Raw genomic sequence first — 24,673 nt, 5'->3', positions numbered from 1 at the left:
AGAGGCAATGACATATCTTGCATTTTTAAGTGTTCTAAGGTTAAATGGTGTTAATGAAAAAGATACGCTGATTGTCTGCCATTCGACCCATAATGACTCACTTTAATTTTGCACTGTTCACATTTCAGTCAGCCTACTATAACTCTTGTGCTGTCAGAAAAAAACAGCTGAGCGTACCTTCACTAAAAGAAAAGTATTTAGATTATGGCTATTTCTGATTTTTGCAGGTAGAAGATCCAGTTATGAAATGTTACTCTGCAGGTTATCATTTTCTCATACAGTAAAATCTACAGACATTCCAGTTTCTGTCATTATAGTGTGTCATATTTGCTTCAAGAAAATCCTGTGCGTTAAAAAATGTAAAAAGGCATCAATATCATAGCATTATTTACTGTATTTTTGCAGATTTAATTGAACCTACTCTACATTAATAAAACTTAATTTTGTCTGCACGAATGTGACAGTATAGTATAGAGAATCTTAGTGAATGTCAAAAGAAACACAATATTGACATTCGATACAAAATCCGTACTTGATGCATAAATCATTTGGGAAAATACGATTCCTTTAGGGTTTACTTACACAGTACCGCTTCGAAACTACAAACATTTGTTTGGCTTGTAGTTTTTTTTTTTTTTTTTGGTCGAGTTTGTTGCGCATGCGTACTTTGTGACACATGCACCGGAAGTGTAACTGACTACACGCTTTGAATCTACAAGCTAGTTTTAGCTTGCTAAAGTTATCATTACTTTAATGTGGAAGCTCGATTCTTTCTAGGAAGAAATGCCTTCGTTAAACGGAAAAGCTGATGTTATGTTTGTAAGTTAAACCTTATAGTACGTTGTTTTCTATCGGTGTTTGTTGACAACAAGTGTTGGCTAGCTAGCGCTAACTTTTCCTGTATTGTTAGCTTGGCTGTGTGTGTTACGTTACCGGTGTTAAAGTTATGGTTCCGAAGCTTGGAACCAGATAGATCTGTAGTCCGGCATAATTGCGTGTTTACAGTAGTGAAATAATGAGATTATAGTTGCCGTTAAAGCGTCCATAAGTAATTAATCATCACAAAATAACCTCTCAGTCAATCTACGCTGTCGCGCAATGATGACATCTCTGTCGAACATAATACTTTAAAATGTGAGCATTACTGAAATTGAAGTGTTATTTGCTATGATTTTTTTTTTGTTAGGAGGACGATGATCTGCCTTATGAAGAGGAGATCATCAGGAATCCATACTCCGTAAAGTGCTGGATGCGTTACATCGAATTCAAACAGAATGGACCCAAATCCACCCTGAACATGATTTACGAACGGGCTCTGAAAGAACTGCCTGGCAGGTAACCTATAGGAGAACGATGCAAAGACGACATGGACATGCTTCTACCATGCAGATCACTTCAGATACTGCAAATGCACAGATGTTTGTGTCCAACTCAGATCATGCTACAAATGGATAGGGCACTTTCCAAGAATCATTTGTAGTTAAATTTTGATTAGCACTGATATACATTGCTATAGAAATATACTTTGACAGACTTTCATGTAGATGACTGTGTTCAAAATGGCATTTTAGGTGTAGGATCTTGTGCAGTAACTATTTTCTTGTGTTGTAACTCTTATTAAAAACAAATCTTCCCTTTTTCCAGCTATAAGCTGTGGTACAATTACCTGAGAGAGAGGCGGAAACAAGTCAAAGGAAAATGTATCACTGAACCAGCCTATGAAGAGATCAATAACTGCCATGAAAGGGCACTGGTGTTCATGCATAAGGTAATACTTCCTAAAGAGTTCAATACTGTCAAACTTTGCAATCAAAATATAAATGTATTATGTTGTGATGTTTGGGAGTTGTATTTAAAACTTATCACTTGTCTTTAATCAAACTAGATGCCTAGAATCTGGCTTGACTACTGCCAGTTCCTTGTGACTCAATGCAAGATGACAAGAAGTCGGCGAACATTTGACCGTGCTCTTAGAGCTCTTCCTGTAACTCAACATCCACGCATTTGGCCTCTGTATCTCCGCTTTGTCCGAAACCTGCCGTTGCCTGAGACAGCCATCCGGGTGTACCGCAGGTACCTCAAGGTGAGAACAAAGTGTACAAACCCGATCCCAGCAGCAGCTGTTACTTGGGATGTTTGTGATTTTACTGATTATTGTATTTAAATGCTTCCAATGATGTCCCAGTGCTTATGGTATGTCTACACGTACTATGTGTCATAAACATGGTTGGTAAATGCCTGAAAATTCTTAAATAGATCAAGGGCTATCAGATTGCCGTTTTAGTTTTGAGGATGGTTCACTAATGATTCAAAATATGATGTGGAGCTCTAACATCGACTGACAGAGATTTAGAAGCAACACACATTTACTAACAGTCTTATTTATACAGCAGAACAAGGACGAGGAAAGCTGTCAATAGATTATGCTGTAGAAACTGAAATGAAACGTTTTTTAGATGAATGATGACATCCTCTAAATATACTGTCTTCTCTTTTTACCCTGTAGCTTTCTCCAGAAAATGCAGAGGAATACATAGACTACCTACGGTCTGTTGGTCGCTTGGATGAAGCCGCTGTGAGACTCGCAGCTGTTGTCAACGATGAAAGCTTTGTGTCTAAAGAGGGCAAGTCTAATTATCAGGTAAGATTCATTGTCACATTAAGTGTTTTCTACTGTCTGTCTTTAAAGCTGAACAAGAAAATTAATGGATCTGTTTTTTCACCTATTTCTTGTACAGCTGTGGCATGAATTATGTGACCTGATCTCCCAGAATCCTGACAAGGTGACCTCTCTGAATGTAGGAGCCATCATCCGAGGAGGCCTCACACGCTTTACAGACCAGCTTGGAAAACTTTGGTGCTCTTTAGCGGACTATTACATCAGGAGTGGTCACTTTGAGAAAGTGTGTTTCCTCCGAAAAACGTCCACTTTTATACAGAAAGCACTTAGCTGGCGGAATCGACTAACTATGACTTTTCATTTTCTCAGGCACGTGATGTTTATGAGGAGGCCATCCTTACAGTGGTAACAGTAAGAGATTTCACACAAGTGTTTGACAGCTATGCTCAGTTTGAAGAGAGCATGATTGCTGCCAAGATGGAGACCACTGCTGAGATGGGGCAGGATGAAGATGGTGTGTATTAATTCAGTAATATTTATAACACTTATTGCTTTCACTTGTCTTGTTATGCATGCCTCACTCTTTGTTACCACCCAACCAGATGACATAGACCTGGAACTTAGACTGGCGCGCTTTGAGCAGCTGATAGCCCGACGGCCGCTCCTGTTGAACAGTGTGCTACTGAGGCAAAACCCTCATAACGTCCATGAGTGGCACAAGCGGGTAAAACTGTATGAGGGAAATCCACGGCAGGTAAGCTCTAGGTCTTTTCTAGTCCACACACAATTCATGGTGATATACAGCAGTGGAAAAAAAGTTTTCGGACACCCCATGCATTGTGAAATACTGCATTAAGAAACCCTCTTAGGTCTTCAAGTACGATTTCTTTTAGTACAGTCACAGTGAAAATACTGAATAAATCCTAAAAAAGCCATTAAAAACTTAAAATTGATTGGTTCCATAAAAAATCCATAAGAAATTTTGAGTATTCTCTCATTTTGGTACCAGTGATCCACTAATAAAGGTCGTGCTTTTTATTAAAAGACACAATTTTTGTCAGCACATCTGAAAGTTCTTTAGAGGCAAAAATATCTAAAACAAGGAACCTAATACAGGAAACGCACCCGAAGATAAAGATTCTCAGCCAGAAAGGGTACAGCTGCTGCCAGATAGCCAAGAAGTGCAGATGGCAGCAGTTCAATTTCATCAGTTGGATAAAATCTACAGAAATACAGACGAACCAACAGCTTCAAAGACAAACCAAGATCTGGACGTCCAAGGGTTTCTTCAGCAAGATATGACTGCATCCTGATCCGCATGTGCAAGAAAAACTGCTGAATGACATCACAGGAGCTTCAGCAGCAGTGGTCAAACCACACTGGTGTCCAGTGTTCCACCTGCACTGTACGTGGCTGACTTTTAGATCATGGCTTAAGGTCCTACAAGGCTGTCAAGAAGTCCCTAATCAGTGAGAGACAGAGGTTAGCACGGTGTCGTTGGGCCCAAGCACACAAGAACTGGACAACCAGGAACTGGAAGAAGATTCTGTGGTCAGATGAGTCCAGTTTCCATCTTTATCTTCCTCCTGCTAATGTGAGGGTACGCAGAAGGCCAGGAAAAACATCATCTCCAGCATGTACAGTACCTACTGTCAAGCATAGTGGAGGCAGTATCATGGTTTGGGCATGTATAGGTGCTGCTGGTGTTGATCATCGCATTGTCTGTGATGACACATCAATCAATCAAAATTTATTTAGAGAGCACCTTACAGCAACATAAAAGAGCACCAAAGTGCTTTCCAACAGCATGATAAAACAAGACAATACAATTTGGTTGTCAAAACCGTAAAAACTATAAAACCATAAGTCAAAACTGGATGTTTCAACAAGATAATGCCTCTTCCCACACATCCAGGACCAGTAGAACTTGGCTACAGGAGCACAGTATCCAGGTCTTAGAGTGGCCAGCTCAATGCCCAGACATGAGTTAGTGAAATATATTTATATAACATCTTTCACAGATAAAACATCACAAGGTGCTTTAGAGCAATAATCCAACAAGGATAAAAACAATAATGATAAAGGAAACAAACTGTTAAAAACGGGAGCTGCAGCTAAAATATAGTGCATCAAAACAAAAAAATAAAATAAAGCAGCTACAGGTCAGCTAATTGAGTCCCATTGAACATCTGTGGTGGATTATCAAAAGGTCTATTTCGGTAAATTTGGTGAAGGTCTAAAGCGTAAATTATTTTGTTTACTCTTTGAAACAGACCAGCAGTAATTCAAGAAGAATGGGACAAGATTTCCCCTCAACAGAGTGAAAGGCTCATGGGGAACATGACAGCCAGAATTAGAGCTCTACTGCGTGCTAATGGCAGAACTACTGAATATTAATTTGATGATGTGGTTTATTTATTTTTTGTTCGGTTTTAAACACATTCTTTGTTGAGCCACACCTTTTGAAACAAAGATTTTTCCACAAATATGTCATGATATTTGAGATTATGTAAAACTTTAAGGGCATCCGAAAACTTTTTTCCACCTCTGTACAATTGAACTAAAAGCACATAGAAAGCATTTTCTTTAATGTCGTGCTTTACTGATGACTCCGTGTTCTCTTCAGATCATCAACACATACACTGAAGCAGTACAGACCGTGGATCCAATGAAGGCCACAGGGAAGCCTCACTCTCTCTGGGTTTCTTTTGCTAAATTCTACGAGGAAAATGAACAGCTAGATGATGTAAGTCTCTGAAGTCTTTCCACGGGGGTTCTGTAAACTTCCTGAATTTGTTTTTCTATCCGTCAACATGTCTTGTTTGGACTGACTGTACCACAGGCCAGGACCATCTTTGAGAAGGCGACCAAGGTGAACTACAAGCAGGTGGATGACCTTGCTGCCGTGTGGTGCGAATATGGAGAGATGGAGCTTCGCCACGAGAACTATGAACAGGCACTACGCATACTCAGGGTAACACACTTGTATCACATATTAGCCACAGCATTTATACGTGATGCTTTGGAGCATCTAGTGGCAGAGTTGAGGAACTACAACAACCCTGGTCGGCTTCATTCTGCCTTTGAATGTTTTTTGAAAGTTTCTTTTTAAAATATGCTCTTGACAGCTGATATATTGGAGATGCAGAGCTTCATGTCACAACGCGTTACATGTAGACGCTTGACTTGTTTTGTTGTATGCATTATTCTAAGTTTGTGTTTATGATTTGAATGTAGAAAGCTACCGCCATCCCTTCCAAGAAAGCAGAATACTTTGATGCATCTGAGCCGGTCCAAAACAGAGTCTACAAGTCCTTAAAGGTCTGGTCTATGTTGGCGGACTTGGAGGAAAGTCTTGGAACTTTTCAGGTACGTTCACGACATGTCTGTGTCTATGGAGTTGTGTGTTTCATGAGCCAAATATATACACCGTGGGTAAATCAAATAATTTGTATTGGCATTAGAATCTCTGTGATCCTTGGATGTTCAATCTAATTCTTCCTCCATTTTGTTCTTTTTCTCCTCAGTCCACAAAAGCAGTGTATGACCGCATTATAGATCTCCGCATTGCCACTCCACAGATTATCATCAACTATGCCATGTTCCTTGAAGAGCACAACTACTTTGAGGAAAGCTTTAAAGTAATAATATGACACCTATTCATTAAATCTACATTAATTTTAAAAATGTAACTTTTGCCTTGCTCATTGTAGCACACATTTAATTGATGCTTTGTTTGTCTTTGTTCTTTTTCTTTGCTCTTCTTCAAGGCATACGAGCGTGGCATCGCTCTCTTCAGGTGGCCAAATGTTTATGACATCTGGAACACTTACCTTACCAAGTTCACTGATCGTTACGGGGGCAAGAAGCTGGAAAGAGCCAGAGATTTATTTGAACAAGCCTTGGATGGCTGCCCTGCCAAGTTTGCCAAGAGTAAATGGTTTTGCTAGAATCACAATCACAGTTTTTGTCAATTCAGTTTTTTTTTCTTTTATGAAATTCACTTCAAAACTCTGTTTTTGTTTTAGCCATTTATCTATTGTATGCCAAACTGGAGGAGGAGTATGGATTGGCACGACATGCCATGGCGGTCTATGAAAGAGCAACACAGGCAGTAGAAACTGAGGAGAGACATCACATGTTCAACATCTACATCAAGCGAGCAGCTGAAATTTATGGCGTTACATACACCAGAGCGATTTACCAGAAGGCTATTGAGGTAATGTAGCATTGTTCTTAGCTCTTAGAAATACCTACAGTTTCTTCTTTAGTAAGTTTTCTGCAAATTCGAGCCTGTTGAAATGATTGCATTCACTATGTAGCAGCACTTTAAAGCTATTAATGTCACTTTTGCTTTCGCTCATTTTCTTGCCTGTCATAAAATGAGACGAGCCCCATTTGGTTTCTTTTTTAAACTGAAAACTCCTACCAAGCTTCAGTGCAGCTAGTTAAACCTTTCGACCAGATTTTAAATGATGCAGACATTATTTAGGGATGCACAGATGGATCATATTGACATATATTTACGGTTAGTTTTGCAAATGCAAATATGTATGAAGGAAAATGTATTTTTAAACTGACAGGTTTTATTTTGCAAATGCAGCACCAATATTTGGTGAGATTCCAACTTATCTCCAATAAAGAATACAGTCATTTGTTTTATATTATTTTTTGGCCTTTATTATATTGGACAATGGAGAGAGAGAGAGACAGGAAACATGAGTAGAAGAGTGAGAGAGTGAATGTCCGTGGGCCGCATTCAAACCTATGACCGCTGCATTGGGGACTGCAGCCCCTGTTTATGGGTCTCCTGCTCAGCTATCAGGGCATCCCAATGAATACATTCATTTTTTATGTACTTTCTTGTAATAACCATTTACAGTTGTTTGTATTTCATGCTAAATGCTATCTCTTCACTTTTAAACAAACAAAGGTTACAAAAAACCTTTGAATAACTTCAGGCTTATGGATCGGCTCATGAAAAGCTCAAGCTACTGAACTACAGTTATTCTATTCTGATTTTCATGCTGAGTTCTGCCATTTGTGTCAAAACAGGTCCTTCCTGATGAGCATGCAAGGGACATGTGTCTACGATTTGCTGACATGGAGAGCAAACTGGGTGAGATTGACCGGGCCAGAGCAATCTACTCGTACTGCTCCCAGATCTGCGACCCAAGGGTGAGAGAGACGAAACAAAATGTCACATTTTTCAGAAAACGTGGATGTATTTCATCATGCCTCTTAATAATCACTTATGAACTTGATCTTTCAGGTGACGGCTAATTTCTGGCAGACCTGGAAAGAATTTGAGATCCGTCATGGAAATGAGGACACCATTAGAGAGATGCTGAGGATCAAACGCAGTGTCCAGGCTACTTACAACACCCAGGTCAACTTTATGTCCTCTCAGATGCTGAAGGCCACAACAAGCTCCACAGGCACTGGTGAGAGAACTAACTTTAAAGTATAATGTGTCTTACCTTTGTGCTGGTGCTATAAATGAACTGTATAGGTTATACAGGATATTCAGAGAATGGATGTGTGAAACTATATTGATATAGCCACGCATGCTCCATGTTTGCATTTTATCCTGGACAGATAAACCAGAATTGCAGAAGAGTGAATGTACTGTACACTATACATGAACTTATAATATATTTTTGAGACTCTTTCCCTGTTTGTTCAAACATTATTTCTCTGTCCAGTGTCAGATCTTGCTCCAGGTCAGATGGGAATTGATGATATGAAGATGCTGGAGCAGAAAGCACAGCAGCTCGCTGCTGAAGCTGAGCAGGACAAACTCAAACCCAAAGAGAAGATTCTCTTTGTTAGGTTGGTTGTTCTTTTTTTCGTCTTTTTTTTTTTTTGTACCTACAGCAAAAAGTTTAGTTGGAAATTTCCACTTTTCATAAAATTTGATGCCTTCTTCCAAATGACTTTGGTGGCATTTATCTCATTTTCTTCTTCTATTAATGCAGGAGTGACACTTCACGCAGTGAGTTGGCTGAGCTTTCTAAACAAGCCAATCCTGATGAAATCAACATTGATGATGATGACGAGGATGACGATGATGAAGACCAAGGACCAGAGGGTGAGCGCCAGACGCTGTAAACTTGAAACAGTGGTTTGTTTTATAACATTCATGTAGCAATCTTTTATTCAGGAAAGTGCATGCACTAATTGTCCCGTCCTCTCGGCCTTTGCAGAGGTGCAGCTGGAACAGAAGAGCGTCCCCACAGCTGTCTTTGGAGGGCTGAAAGATGACTGAAGGATAACTCCCTCATTCAGTTTTGTAAAGATGCGCAATTCTGATTTCCATTGTCATCATTCAGTTGTTGCATTTTAAAATATGCAAAAATATTCAGTTGTATCCAATTTATTTGAATAGAGTGTGACCCATGAGATCAGTCAGAAGGGCAGCATTTGGGCAGTTGTAGTTCAGTGTGCAAAGACCGATTTGTTTTGACCACATGGTGTCAGTCTTTATCAAGTATGAGCTTCAAGATAATTGAGCCATTATGTCTGTCTGTTCAGAAATCCTAATATCTGGTTTTATGATAACAAACGAAAGCCAGGTATGGTTTGTATCTACACAACATTTTGTGGAAGAATAAACAGTGAAGTCTTTTTTTGACCACTGGTAAATGAAAAGATCTTTCTCTGACAGGAAGCTCTGTCCGAGAAAACATATGGGAGGAGCATAGTTTCTCAAGCAGGAAGCATTCCTTTGATATGGGAGCTAAACATTCAAGCCTTGAATTGGTGGTTTGAGGATCACAAGTAGGTGGGTGTCTTGCAACCCGCAGGATTACTGGAGAGATTTCATAACTTTTGGAAAAATGTCACGATCCACTATTATACAACTAATTGAACAATCACGGGTTGTATAAAATTTTCAACAAACTGTAACAAATCAGAAAATGCTGATTTGGAGGTATTTCTAATGCCTTTTTTTGTTAGTATTGCAGGTTTACCACATTCACTGATCTTTTTTTAGGTTATAGTTAATAATGCTATAAAAGTGTGACTTAGTGATGTGGAGGATCGACTTGTAAACTTCATTTTTTTTTCTTCCTGTTGTCACACTGTAGACCTTTGCAGTGTTTGTGAATTATGCATCACTTGTTCCTATGACTAGCCGGTCTCTTTGAATCTCGTGGACTTTCTTAATATTGTCATAAGAATGCAGTTGTAATAAAAATGAATTTATACTTGTTAAACCGAGTGATTCTTAAGTGACTGAGGACATTGCTCTAAAAGTAAGGGTAGGTGCTGTTGCAAAACCTCTGTGAAGGTTAACACATCAAACATTGTTACCTTTAAAATGAATGTAAGTGCACCTCATGTACACTGGAGTAATTATTCTCTGATTAAATATGCAGATCAGCTTCAGTATTTGATGATTGAGGCGCTGCATTATTTGTTGCAACCCCATCATAAGAGTCAAAGTGAATGAGGACTGGAAAAATACTAGAAATTGTTTCTTTCATAATTTGATTAAAATAGCTGAGAGGTAATCCTCTTAGAAAGTTACTGCAGTGGAGTGTTTGAAGAGCTCTTGGAACTTTGCACATCATGTGATGAGGCACTCTTGAGGTTTCCAGTGTGGATGGTGCTACAGGAAACATGACTTAAAAAACAAACGGGGAAAAAAACTGTCCTAAATAACAACAGTTAAGCTATTATCCATATTTAATGTCCCGCAATCCCAACATAGTTACACAGAAAGTATTTTGCTCTGTGTCTCATTGTAGTTTTATGTATACAGATATACCTGCTTTAAAAAGCTGTAAGGTGGAAAAACATGACCATATTTGCAGGTATCTTGTATCATTCAAAGATTAATCAGAAGTTGATATGAATGGTTTTGTTCTAAATGAATCCCTCTTTGATAACGTGACCACCATATGTTTGTCCAACAAATATACTTACCAACAACTAATACAAGTTGCTCCAGGGTGTCAGTGTTACGTTGTGTCTACACATCTGCACCACAGCCAGAAATATGATCCAACATGTTTTTCAAAATGCATTTAATCAGTGTATTTTTATGTAGTGTATAGCATCAAAGAAAAAATAGCTTTGCAAAAATCAATAATGGGACGCTTCATGATCTCAAAACTTCTTTCTTCCATTTGCAAGGGGGCATTGTTCAGGGTCATATCCCAACCCGATATGGAAGTTTGCTCACTGCACACGCTGATGTTTTGTGGTGTTGTACTGGGGCCATTCACCTGACAAAGTCTCTAACTACTAGGGTTTAAGGCTTGGTTTGACGATCCACCATAATAAAGGGCAGTTTAGTTGTATTTTTTCATCTGCGCTGTTTAAACAGCAATGAAAACTTGTCTACATTAAGGCAGAGCAGGAACACAGAAAATACTGCTCAGGCTCAGTGGTGAGAGTATAGAGGTTATGCTTTACTTCTGAATATTCAACTTCTACTCCTATATACATCTAGTCAGCTACATTTAAATGAAATAGTTTGCTTTTCAGTCCACTGCCATCTGACAGTTACAAAGTTGCTGAAATTTCACACAATGCATTAGATTAAATGCCTGACATACCCACACAGGGGTTTTGAGTTACTGTGGCTGATTTTTTGTAAGTTTGCCAAACTCCATCCAAGCCTATACCCTCTTAAAATAATGTTTGGGAGTAACAAAAAGTAAATTAATAAAAATCAGTTAACAGTTTGCATAAATCATTTTAAGTTAAAACAACTGAAATTATGTTCAACCAACAAACTACATAGTTACAAGAGAATGAGCTTTTCCTCTACAATCACGTTTTTTTTAATGTCATGATTGGTTGCATAAACAAGTCTTTAAGTTGATTTCTCATAAAAAAATAGTTGAAGAAACTAGTTTATCCGTATCATTTAAAAGATTTTTTGTGTGTTATGTACTTCATTACCATAATCCTGAACACAAGTTCTTAAGCTGACAAAGATGGAAGATATAAAACTTGCTTGAATTAGATGTGTTTTAATAGTTTTTTTAAATGTTTTTGTTCATGTAGTAGCTTTTAAGAAATTAATTGATTCAACATCAAACTTATTTAGAATATTTTTTGTTTGTCTATCAATACCAGATATTAAATCTTAAAAGGATAAAAACACAAATTTAAATAGCTAAACTGAAGGGTAGGATGGCCATATTTGACTAATAAATACTGCTACAACACAAGCGGTCATATCATAATTAAAAACATTTCCAGAAAGTATTGCTTTCGAGGAATTTATTTGTAGAAGACAATCAACTAATGCACACATTAAGTTATTTGAATTACCAATATTACTGTCAACCCAACCCATCAAAAGGTGTCTGCAGGGTTTATCTAAATCGGTAACTTCAACAAATAAATCTAGTATTTATGTTTTTAATAAAGTGGTGGAAACAGGTATCTTTTTATTCAAAGTGTAAAAAGGAATAATAAAGTTGTCGCTTGTCTTGCAACAAAATGCTGGAGGAGTGTAAGAGAGTTCACCATCCTGATGTGGTTTGAACAATGTAACAGTGAGCATAATACTATCAATGTCTGCAGAACCACAGATGTTTCACCATTCTGTTGTGTCCAGCATCATCTTCTACACTGTAGTGTGTGAATGTGAACGGTTCTGATGCTAACAGCTCATAAGGACAGTCACTTTTTTTCCTGGGAGAGGAGCTGGAGCCTTTGGTAGAGGTGTCAGAGAGGAGGATGCTGAGGAAACTATACAACCTGTCATCCCCTGCACCACACTGGTATCACATCAGAGGACCTTCAGCTGTAGACCGAGACCACAGATGTGCAGCACAGAGCCTCATTTCTACCAGTGGGAATCATACTGTATAACTCCTTCCTCTTCTACAGGAATGAACAGACAATGAACTAATGATATAAATGTCATTTACAATATTATTTGTCTCAATTGTTTGTGCAGTAGCATTTTCAGTATGATGAGTAATATTTCATCTTCATGGGCAATAATTAGCTTTCAAGTGCAATATTTCATATTCATATACAACATGTCAATATAATGTCCATCCACCTGTTATTTATATGCCACTTAATCCTCATTGAGCCTATCCCAGCTGACTTAGGGTAAAGGCAGGGGACAACCTGGACAGGTCACCAGTCTATCACAGAGCTACATATAGAGGCAAACAATCACACTCACATTCACACCGACAGACAATTTAGAATCATCAATTAACCTCAGCATGTTTTTGGGCGGTTCTCCCTGTGGTGCATGCATGGGTTTTCTCCAGGTACTCCGGCTTCCTCCCACAGTTCAAAAATATGCTAAGGTTAATTGATCACTCAAAATTGCCCGTAGGTGTGAATGTGTGTGTGATTGTTTGTCTGTGTATGTAGCCCTGCGACAGACAGGGCTACATACACAAGGTGTCCCCTGCCTTCGCCCGAGTCAGCTGGGATAGACCCCAACACCCCCCGCGACCCTAGTGAGGATAAAGCCGTGTACAGAGAATGGATGGATGGATGTTTTTGGGCTGTGGGAGGAAGCCCATGCATGCACAGAGAGAATATGTAAACTCCATGCAGAAAGATCCCATAGGCCAAGATGACGGTGCAAACCAACAATAGAATGTGAAATATCTCTTTTTTTCCTCAATTCTATGTGTAATATTTCATTTTAATGTGCAATATTTCATACTCAGGTGCAACATGCCAATGCAATGTGCAAAATTACATTTTTCAGATCCAATATTTTAATTCTATGAGAAATATTTCAGTTTCATGTGCAAGACTCCACTGTCAAGTGTGATATTACTTTACTGCCTCATTATCATTGCCAGTATTACCTTTACTGTTGTAGTGTTGCTTCAATGTAGATTAATATAGTGTATTCTTATTAGAATCTGAATCTGAATCAGCTTTAATGGCCAAGTATGTACACAACATACAAGGAATCTGGATTTGACTGTTGGTGTCATCCTAGATATAAGGAAAGAGAACAATAAAATAACTATAGCAAGAAGAAGAGAAAAATAAACAGATAGAAAAAATTACAAAAAAGAATCTATTGATATTTACATATATGAAAAGAATATACAAACACACTAGTGCAAAATGATAACTGCTAGAGTGATAACAGTGCGAAAAGCAGAGAATACTGTTCTTAATGCAAAAATAATGTGCATCTACATATCTTAAAATAATTAATCCATAAGAGAAGACCTATTGCAGGCGACATAGTTAAATTCCTACTTTTTACATATTTAACTCTTCCAGTGAAAAGGTGCCCCCTCAGGCGTTCACCTGTGTGCCGCACATGCACCTGTAGCAGAAGTCACACCACACCTCTACCTGCTGTCTGCGTTCACAGGGAGGTCCCGCCCCTACGACTCAGGCTCGGCTCCTATTGGACGACGCGCTGAGTGAGCGCTGCCAGTGTGGAGCACCTGGTAGTCAGTCATCGGCGGGACTAAAGTGGAGCTGCGTACAGTGTAGTGACAACACAGCAATGCGGACGAAGAAGGGCAAAAACGAGGGGAATTGTCCGGTTTTCTGTAACAGCCCGGCGGGTCGGGGGCTTCAGCTGGTCGCGAGGCATCATTGAAGCAGGAATTTCGTCTCCAAAACTACGCAGAAAAGGACATTAGCCGGTTTGGAAACAGCTCCCGGGCGGATATTTTCCCGACAAAACCCGAAACCACATCCGTATTCCCAGCCCCGGTCGTGTGGAACAGAAAAAGAATGATAGCTTGAATATTTCTTATGCTGTATTTTATCCCCCTTTTTGCCAGCACCGCGTCCCATTTTGTTACAGACTCGCTATGGTGGACTCCCCTACCATGAGGAAGACTTTTGTGGTCCCAGACATAAAGCCATTGGATTTGTATGACTGCACTAAATCAAAAATATGCGCAAGTGTCGGATGGCTGCTGGCAAAGTCGTACGGCAGTGCAGGTAGGTTTCAGTTCAGGCGGCGGGGCCTGCCGAGTTAAAATGTTACTTACGGAGCTTGCATTACGATTACTATCCTTTTGTTGTCCAGCAGTGTGTTTATATTCTGCCCAGCGGTGTAGCGAAATGCACATGGATGTAGTGGGAACTGCAGTGTGTTCATCAAATTTCCAGCACAAAGAGCCGCATATGTAAAGAGGGACCCATGCGCCGTTTGCATTATTGGGACTCTGACACATGTCATTTGTTCTCACTCAATGGGTGGTCACATTTTGGAGGTATGTGTCAGAGAAACGGGCCTCCTCTTGTAGGCCTTATCACGCTAACCCTTTTTGTTTTGTCGTATTTCCAGCCACCAGGCTTCAGTCTGAAAACTGCAGGCTCCTGGGTATGTTTTTAATCCGGTTACACAGACATGGCACATGGGGCGTATATGTTTTTCAGGATCATTCCTCCTCTCAGGGACGATGACAGCCCCCAGCAGCCAGAGTGAACACCGGACACATAATGTGGATCCAAAGCATTGTGCATTGAGTGAATGTACCCCTCACTCCTGTGCCATCGTAATTTATCAGTGATTTTCTTCCAGTATCCTTAGTCAGCAAAATTCAATAGCCATTTGTAAGAAAGCATTCAGCCTCTGTGATGCAAAATAATACTTTCAGAGCATCCTTATCAGAAGACTTAGGTTTAGATTTCTTGAGGCAGCTCTCAGCTTTGACTCTGAGGTGCTAACTTCTAGTCTCTTTGTTTAAAGCACTAACTAGTAAAGATTAGATCTCACAAAGGAGAAACCTTTTCTCTTCAATCTAGCTTTATTTACACAAAGAATACACACAGCATTTTAATGGTAGGTCACTGCTTTCACAGTAGTCTTGGCTGCATTTACTAAAACACAGGACACGCAAGAAAAAAAACAAAAAAAAACAACAACATGAAAGCAAATCCAATTCATGAGATGGCCAGTGTTTCAAACATAAGCTTCAGTCAGTTTTGCTTGAGAAGGGTGTGATGTGAACTCTGTTTTACTTAAACAACAAGACATGCGTTGCACAATCCCAGGCAAGCCTTGGGTCCAGGACTCCAGGCTGCTGCTGCCGCCTATGTGTGCTCTGTTTAGCACCTCAACCACACCCTATGGTCAAAGTCACTCCATGCCAAGCTACAGGAACATGACAACAGCTGTGACGATGTGTTGTCCTAATCAGCTCTATGGCCTTGTTGATAGCTTCCTGCAAAATCAAGCTGACATCATCTAGTCCCTTCCCAGAAACTCGGCTAGGTAGAGGAACAGAGTCAGACTGGGTCATCTGGTCCCAGTTTCTCTTTGGACAATAAACCTAATGATGACAATAGATAGCCTTTTTGATCTTTTTGGTACAAAATTTATTTTTACATGGACCACATTGTTTCTACCTCTCGGGTCTTTATGTGGTTAGAGGAATGTTAGAGACTAGAATAAAATAGGCTACAACTGTTCCTTTTAAAGGAAACTGGTAAAGTCCCTGTGACATAAAATACAAAAATATTAAAAAGATCTTTAGTCTGATATAAGCAACCGTAAAATAAATCCATGTGTAGTCACAATGTTCTGCTAATAGGCTTGAATTGAAATAACTATGTTAGCATGAAAACAACATGTTTCAAGACCAGCCCTGTTTGAATTGAAATGAGAAGAAGCCATCTACACATCTCCTCACTCTAGTAATGGACGTCACATAAAGCCCATAATTCCTATATTTGATAATATTTTTAGCTTCCTGTTAACAATGTCAAAAAACAATATCAAATTCCATCATCACATATTCATACAATATACTGGATTTGGTTAGTCCTGGTTTTCTACATTTTGAATATGCATATGTCCTATATATAAAAGGTATAAAAGACAGTCTATGATCTTTCATAATGCCACGCCATGTAACTTATGTCTAATGTTTTCAAACAAGGTGGAGACAAAGTGGTTAGTCAAGGTTGCAATTTATGATCTGCCCTTGAAGTTAGTGTGACAGATGACTTGACAGATCATTTAAGGGTGACTCAAGCCAGCGTGTGCTTTTACATTGGAATGAGACCACTCTTGATTTACAACTTTAGGCTGGGGAGAAACCTGTCCTTATAAACTGTCAAGTTCATAAGAACTTGTCTATGAATTTATATGTATAGACGTAGACAGTTCACCCTATTCAGTTGAATGTATTTGTTATTCATCTCTAAATAGCTTAACTATGTCTTACAAAACAGTTTGTATGAAAGCTTCAGTGTTCTTCATTTTGGTTGTAGGTATCTTCTTGTGATATTTTTTTTTCCGACTCCTGAAACCGGACCACCTTGTACCTGTAGTACAGGTACACCACTTGTATCTTTAGCATTGGCAATAGTGTTGATTACTCATCCTCTTTCAGTCATTGGAGCTAGGGTGAGTCAACAAGAGACAAGGACCTGTGGAGGATGTTAGTTTACTATTAGTGTTTACTCAAAAGGTAGAAAGTCCTGTTGGTGTACCATATGAACCTTCTCAAGACTTTGGCAAGCCCTTTATCACAGTTACGGAGTTATGCAGTGTGCTTCAAGATAGTTTGATACTTTACTGTTAGAAAGTCAATTGCCACATCACACAGGAATATCAAAGGTCCAAATAATCCTAAGAACAGCTCACACATGTTTGTTTGGACCTTGGTGTCTAACTTGAGGACATATCTGCAAGAAAAATACTCACCCGGTGCCTTGCTGTGGTCCTATTAGCTTCTAAATGCCCATAATGTGATCACACTTTCTGTCTATAGGATGTCCTTCTGTTTACACTGGCCCTTTAATGTAATTGAAGGCTACTGTGCTATAGCAGAGTGCTGTCTGTGTTGATGTGATACAGGATACACAGGGCTGGTAGGGGTGGTGTGTTTATTGTAAGTGGGCCTGTGAATTCATATGTAAATTGAATTCTCTTTTTCATAACTAACCAGATTTATTCAAGCCAGTGGATGAAAAATACTTTATATACACAATCTGATAAATGCATCAAAGTATTTTATTTATTTATTTTACTGTTGTCTGTCAAATAGCACAGTCTTACCATGTAGACAGAGTTATACCTCCGCGTCTTGCCAATGATGTCTAAGCTGTAGTTTATTAGTTATGTTGGCATTAGCATTTTTCTCAGAACTAGGGGTCACGTGCAGGGTACCATGTTATCATAGCCCCTTTCACCACAGCTAGTTTTGGGGCAACAAAACAATACCTGCTTTGTTCGAGATGTGAGAGCGGATAATCGTCTGCGTTTGATCCTTCCCACCACATGATGAGAATGGTTATAGCTGAGTTTTGCAAGTAGGATTGAATGCTGAGTTATTAATTTTGCAAAGTGTTCTCCAGAGGAGGCACAGTAAGAGAAAAATAAGTCATAGAGCGAGATTGTGATTAGCACGTGTGGATTGATTGATGCCTCACCATCAAATCTTGTCATCTGAGCTTCCTGCTTGTGTGCTTACCGTGCACACTTCTACATATCTGAGCTCTTATAAATTATTTAAGGTGTGCCAGCGGTCCTGAAAGGTTCCACCGAGAAGTCTTGACAGTTTAGACTGTCAAATCTAGCAGGTTTTGCCAACTGCTGTGCCATGCCAATAGAGACGAAGCTACTTAATGTGCATTGTTACTGTGACAACCTTATTGAAATTCAATGCTGATTGTTCCACTTGTAAAGTGAGAGGGGGCGGGCAGTGGGGTCTTGTCTAATCTTATTCTGCTAAAGTAACTGGCTATGTGTAAATGCTGGCTAATTTCAACCAGACCTCGTATAAGTTTGTGTTGCTCGTTGCCTGTTGATAACTGTCAGGCGTGTGGTATCGTCTGTGACATGACCAGCATGCTAGCTCAATCAGTCAATGAAGTAGAAGGACACATGGCCTCTGTTATCACTGGGCTATCAAACAGTGCCCATCAGTACAGATATTTGCTAACTCAGCTAAGCTGTCTCTGTTGCTTTGCCCATTCTAGTATTTTGCATACCAGTTCATTACTGAAAAGGTGTTGTGGTCTTTCTCAGCTTGTCTTGGCATAAGGATGACAACAATGTGACACTGCAGTTTGCTTTCCTCTTATTTACGGAGGTAAGAGAAGCGAGTCAGCTACAGCACAGACCTCGTGCAGCTGCAAAGGATTAAGCCTCTTGGTCAAAATCTCTTTCGTCAAGATGGTAAATTGCTTCTGTTCTTGATTCTTAACGTCTTCACTTACAGAGTGACCGTCCAGCTCACCCACTATGATGATGTGGTAATATTGTAAACTTTGCACACATTTGACTTTTGCCTTCTTACTCAAACCAGTAGATAAAAACTGACCCCATGGCCTGTGAAAGTGACAGAGAGGTGGTTGCTCCAGTTTATGCAAACGCGCATGTGTTTTTATTTCAAATATTTCCCTGGAGGTGTATTGATGTCAACATTATGGTGGCGTCATTTCTTTTTTGTTGGGCTTAGTTACACACGAGCCTTTAAATGAGAATGCTATTCTTTTTATTTTTACCATTTGATGTGTGCATTATTAAATGAAAATTGCTATTGTTAGTATGTGTATACTTTGGCCTGCCTGTATATGAATTCGTACCCTCAAAATTTGTCCCCAGTTTGTTTCTGATATGTTACACACAAAGTCACCATTCTTGGCCAGACTGCCTCATAGGGAAATCATGCTCATATCCATTGGGCTCATCTCCCTGAGTTGTGGTATTTGCATCCTGCTTTGCCTCCTGGGGAGTTTTTCTTTGCGTTTTTTTGTAACGCATCACTGTGGGACTTTTTTTTTTCTTTTATATGCACTGTACAGTTATGTGTAACTAAGACGATGTTTACAGCAGTAATGTGGACATTGTTCTTTCGGCACACAGGAGATTATTTACAACAAAATGAACCGTGTGGTGTAACTGACAGTATTGTCTGGCAACGATTTTCATCATGGAGTGAGTGTGACAGAGAACAGGGCATTGTCAGTCCAAACTGTTTTGTTTTGGTGGCTGATGTCAATGGATCCATTACAGGACTACATAATGATACAAGAGTGTAAGGACACCTCCCTTGTAATAACCCTTTGTCTCTATGTTAAGCACAATGTTAGGCTCTCATAAACACACATAACTTTAAAGTTTCTCACTTCTTGTTTCAGACGAACTGCTGATATTTCAGGTTGTGAACTATTTTTCCTTGGGTCTTTTTAAAACGGCTAGACGCTAGTTTGTGTGTGTGTTTGCACACAGACATGGACTATTGGGCTTGCTGCTGGTTTAGTGTGGTTGCAGAGAAACCAGTTTTAAAGAGGGTGTGCCTAGTGTGTGTTTTTGAAATAATGTTTATCCAGGATAATGTGTTGGTCATATTTACAGAAAGACCAGTCTGAACAGATTCTTAAACAATCTTCTTTTCGTTATTGGTAATCCTACATATTGCTTTCCTATGCCTCCTCTGAGGTAAAGCAGAATTAGTTTTCTGTTTGCTTTTAATATCTGGGAAGGTGAGTGTTCCTGTCAGATTTCTGATTTCCAATACTGACCTATACTGTATATCATCTGTACAGTTCTTAAAGGGACATTTCCACTGAGCTTTGAATGAAAATGAAGCAAGTGGCCTAAAAAGAGGGAAGAAACAAGTGGCAGAGCATCTTGTAATTTGCAGATGCCAACCTCTGAGCTCATCATGCCCCACTGACCTTGATGCTTGCTCTGCTCTACTCACTAGTGATTATAGCTCTATAGTATACACCAGCTGTCTTAATCTGCTGCTAAACCTGGCAGAAGGCAGGTTTCCATGTCAGAAACAATAGAGCATGTTCATGATAATCTTTTACTGAATAAATGAGGTAAATGGTAATGATGGACATTACTATCCCAATGTGTCCCTTTAGTCCTATTGTTACGCATAGTTCTTTAATAGAGCTACTGTAGGAACTTATCTAACCATGTCTGTGTGTTTTCTTTCTCTAGAAAATGTCCCTGCAGAGCTGCGTGACCCCTTCTACTGTGACCAGTATGAACAAGAGCATCTTAAACCACCAGTCACGCGCCTCCTGCAGTCCTCAGAACTCTACTGTCGCACCTACAGCCTGTTACTGGGAAGCAATGGAGCCGAGGCACAGCCCAAAGACAATGTTGCCCTGCTGCAGCTCCTCTCTCAGAGAGGCGTAGTGGCCGAAGACCAGGACACAGCAGTAACTGATGCGGACCTCCAACATAAACCCATCAAAATGGTAATGTCATGATAGTTGTATTGAAACTTTAAACAGGTTATGAGAACACTTTCTTCTTTTTTATTAATGTTTGTGTGTCACCCTGAGAGGTACATGTCTCCTGCTGTGGAACAGAATCATTGCTGTCTAAGAGTCTTTAGAAAACCAGGAGCGGTCAAGTTCACTTGGTTCTTAGTATAGGGGCATGTTTATGCTTTGATTCTACGGATTAAAGGACATCAAAAAGACCCCCTCTCATTCAGCCCTGTCCCCACCCCCCTATGCTGCCCGGGCTGATCCCAGAGAATGAGTGGATCCAGCTGCAAGGACTAGGGCCGTCACGGTGACACAAGGGATGACTACTTTACTTTCAGGGTGTGAGATGCAGAGTGAATCTAGATACAGTAGATGGTCCAGATCACAACAATAGCTAAGCAGTTCTGGTGAAACTTTAGATACTGTGTGTGGGGAGAGTACTCTGGGCTGGCTCAGTGAGTTAAATCAGGAGAAACAGGTTTGTCCTCTCAGACCTTGACAATAGATCTTTCTGTCTTTTTTTCCATCTCATGCAGACACAATATAGTTCTCCAGTCTGAAAACCTTGCAAACAGACGCTCTTATATCTAATGGAATATGTACTGCTTTTCTGTCTGCGCTGACACAACATTACACTATAACTCAATTTGGACGTATTCCCTTAAATCCTCCCATTATACAGATTATTGTCCTTGGTACAAAATGGCAAACAACTGCAATTTCCCAGCCATCTTGGTTCATGCTCATACTGTCTGCTTTCGAAAGCTAAGTAGGGACTCTACAGGGATTTGCTGGGGAAATGGTGTATTTAGGTGGATGCCATTTGTTCCATGGCTGCTGTCTGCTGGTCACTGCAGCAGGTACTGCACTGCTGATATACTACTGTGATGATGAGCTCAGTAGAATGCTTGAAGATATGTTCTTGCATCTGTGACAGTTTCAAAGCTAAAAAAAAAATACAGAAATTGTGTGATCATTAGCAGTAGTGGAAAGACAGAGTGCTCGTTTTAATGGGAGTTTCCTTTCTGTTTGCTATTACCAAGTGTTTAGTATATATTGTGTGCTTCTCATGCTAAGATTTACAGCTCAAAGTTCATTATCTGCACTGAATGTGAGGCCATATAGTCTTTCAAGCAGAGATCAGTCCCAGACTTTCTTTTCTAAACCCTACACCCACTTGCTCTTGCAGGATTCCTAACAATTACCACCTGCACTAACACATGCACTATTTCACACTATGACACCGACATTAAAAATTTCTTTGACAGCAATAATTGCAACTTTCTCATCATCATTGCTACAGCACCAGAAATTAACGGCCTAATGACTTAAGTCATCCATGTGGGATGTTCCTGTAAAGGTTGTGTACATAAATTTCTCTGCTTTCACTCTGTGAGTGCGTCTTAGCTGTGGATGATGGTTCCAGGTCAAACCATGGTTCATCTCAGTGTTAAATCCTAATCACTAAACTCTTATTTTGGCTGCTACTGTTAATGCTGTATTTGATGTTTTGGTATATGAGCCTTCCAGTCGCTGCTTGGCTCTCTTTGAGCTTGTCTGCCATTGACTGGCACTGCAGCTACAGTGTGGCAAGCAAAGAAAGTGGGTCATGCTGCAGCGCTAGAAGGATGTAGCATCAATGTGGGTCTTGGCCAGTAAACGGCTTTGCTGCTGCAGCGGCAATCTGCTGCAGGACTGATGTATGTTAAAGCTTCACATATTTGTGACTAGGGATGGGTATCGTTAGGTTTTTCATGAATCCGATTCCAATTCCGGTTCTGCTTATTGATTCCGGTGCCAAACGATTCCTTAATACGATAATCGTATTAAGGAATCGTTTGGCACCGGAATCGATTATCGTATTAAGGAATCGTTTGGCACCGGAATCGATAAGCAGAACCGGAATCGGAATTGGATTCATGAAAAACCTAACGATACCCATCCCTATTTGTGACAAAGAGGATAACATATAGTGCTTGTGCAGAAAAACATGTTGAGTCATGCTTGTTGCTGACAGGTGAACACTGTTGCCAATTAATTTGCCCGGCCATGCATTGCTAACAACTTGTTATTGCTACATCACACGTCCTATATCATTGCTGTTGCTTGACGATCATTGTGAAATTTGTCTCGTGTAAATCCGGGGATGTGATTTCATCCTAACCCAGAAAGATGCTGGCACTCACTTGGCTTGTATTGCTGTAAGTGTGGAACATCAGTGACCTGCTGTTTGTGAAACTACAAAATTGGTGCTGTGATCAGAGTAGGGCAAAAAGAGACACATTGTAGCTAACCCAAGACATACAGAACTCTTTAAGAGCATTTATTCTCTTCACCAAACTGTATGCTGCTGCTACTGAATGAAGAAGTGTTTGCTGTTTGCCCCTGCTTTTAGACCTTGAAATTCCTCAGTTAACAGAAAAATAAATAGCATGAATCATGAGTCCCATTTGCCTTTGAATTGTGTTTCGATGGAGTTGAGTCTCTAAAATGAAAAGAAAATCTATTTGTGATTTCTTATAGACCCGTGGATGCTGGATGTGTCTATATATAATACTACCTGTAAGAAATTCTGTGTCCAACATGAAATTATATTGTGGTATTTTCAGCAACACGCTCACATACTTTTAACCTTAACACATTGTAAGTAGATTGATTTGTATGTAAGTCTAGGCTGGTTCTTTTGCAACACTTTCAGATGGTGTTGAAAGGGTATGAAGTTCTTCAGCAGCAGGTTAATGGCACTTCTCCTGCAATCCAAGCTAGCACCAGCTATCTATGCGGGTTAGAATCATCTTGAAAGGGAGGCTTTGTTGACAGCACATTGTTCAGCATCTTTGGAATAGGGTTCAGGGCCTCCTGCAGCCTCCACCCTTGACTGCCTATATATGTGTGTGTTTTACTGGTAGCTGTATTTGTGCTGGTGGCCCAGCCCCCATCACTCCTCAGATTGAGGATAGAGATCTTTGAAGATTAGAGATAATCTACCATGCAGACTGAACGTCATCATCCACGATTGGATGACATGCCAGAGATGACCACTGACCCACCATTCACCTAGCATGTCTCAACGTCAAACTAATTGGCTACATTTGTTCATGTTGAGGCTAGAATGCAATTGTTATGATTAATTTCAAGTATGCTGTTATTGATTATGTTAGAGACAGGGTTAAACATTGGTTCCCATAGTAGCAAAGTAAGTCATGTAGCCATAATGCAGCTAACCCTCTTCCTGGTCCCCTGTTGGTTTTGGAGAGGCAGTGACACTTGGTCTTAAATCATACTGCTGTGTTGGCAGGTTTCTGGTCAAGTGAGCTTCAGTCAGGAGCTTAGCTGCAAATAGAAGTGGCAGACTATCAGAAACACTAACCATCATCTTACACCAATTGTTCTCCTTTGGACTTTTGCTGATTGAAAATTAATGCACAGCAGTAATTTAACTTATTTTATCTGAAATGATAGATGAATTTGGTGTACAGCTATCATACACTGATTTTCCTTTCTGAAGCGCACAGTTCCAATACATATCAGTGTTCATATAACCTCCTTTTCAAAATCCCCTGCTGGGCCCCAGGCCTGCCTGACCCCCCCCTGTTTGTCCCCCAATCAACAGGCACCAGGCAGTGTAGGGGGATGGGGGTTAAGTCATATTTCAGACATAATCAGATTTTGCTCTCATAATAATCTCACTTAATGATCAACAAGATGCCTTCGCGTTCTTTGTTTTTCTGAGTTGTTGACACAATTATGCAAGCAGATTTGTCAAATGAGGCCATAAAAATGTAATGTTGTTGGGGTTAATTGATGTGGCATTAATTTTTCTCTCTGTCACATCGGTTTGAGGGGTGCTGAACGTTTCCAAGCAGAGAGCCGGGGCTAAGCCAGGAG

General features: G+C 39.9%; 2 protein-coding genes across 2 annotated transcripts in view; both read left to right on the top strand.

Moving 5' to 3' along the window:
* The first annotated feature begins 674 nt into the window (after positions 1–674).
* Positions 675–9,840, top strand: xab2 (XPA binding protein 2). The gene is made up of 19 exons (XM_022219694.2): positions 675–819; positions 1,187–1,335; positions 1,645–1,768; positions 1,886–2,083; positions 2,507–2,641; positions 2,739–2,903; positions 2,990–3,134; positions 3,223–3,374; positions 5,247–5,366; positions 5,463–5,594; positions 5,858–5,989; positions 6,148–6,261; positions 6,391–6,553; positions 6,649–6,839; positions 7,676–7,798; positions 7,893–8,064; positions 8,326–8,452; positions 8,599–8,711; positions 8,827–9,840. Exons 1-19 carry the CDS (start codon positions 784–786, stop codon positions 8,886–8,888), a joined length of 2,553 nt encoding a protein of 850 aa, XP_022075386.1. The 5' UTR covers positions 675–783; the 3' UTR covers positions 8,889–9,840.
* A 4,165-nt stretch (positions 9,841–14,005) lies between these two features.
* The window catches only part of camsap3 (calmodulin regulated spectrin-associated protein family, member 3), a 28,289-nt gene continuing 17,621 nt past the window's right edge, over positions 14,006–24,673 (top strand). The window contains 2 exon segments of the mRNA XM_022219690.2: positions 14,006–14,536; positions 20,508–20,770. Of these exon segments, the coding sequence (XP_022075382.2) occupies positions 14,404–14,536; positions 20,508–20,770 (396 nt within the window). The 5' untranslated portion in view covers positions 14,006–14,403.

The sequence above is a fragment of the Acanthochromis polyacanthus genome, chromosome 21 (assembly GCF_021347895.1).
Source record: "Acanthochromis polyacanthus isolate Apoly-LR-REF ecotype Palm Island chromosome 21, KAUST_Apoly_ChrSc, whole genome shotgun sequence".
Classification (NCBI taxonomy): domain Eukaryota; kingdom Metazoa; phylum Chordata; class Actinopteri; family Pomacentridae; genus Acanthochromis; species Acanthochromis polyacanthus.
Note: the sequence above shows the minus strand (reverse complement) of the source record. Positions and strands in the feature narration are given on the sequence as shown.

Coding starts and splice junctions, on each gene's coding strand:
- xab2 (XM_022219694.2), top strand. CDS start 784: ATGCCTTCGTTAAACGGAAAAGCTGATGTTATGTTT. Junction 1,769..1,885: donor CACTGGTGTTCATGCATAAG/GTAATACTTCCT, acceptor TAATCAAACTAG/ATGCCTAGAATCTGGCTTGA. Junction 6,554..6,648: donor CCCTGCCAAGTTTGCCAAGA/GTAAATGGTTTT, acceptor TTTTTGTTTTAG/CCATTTATCTATTGTATGCC.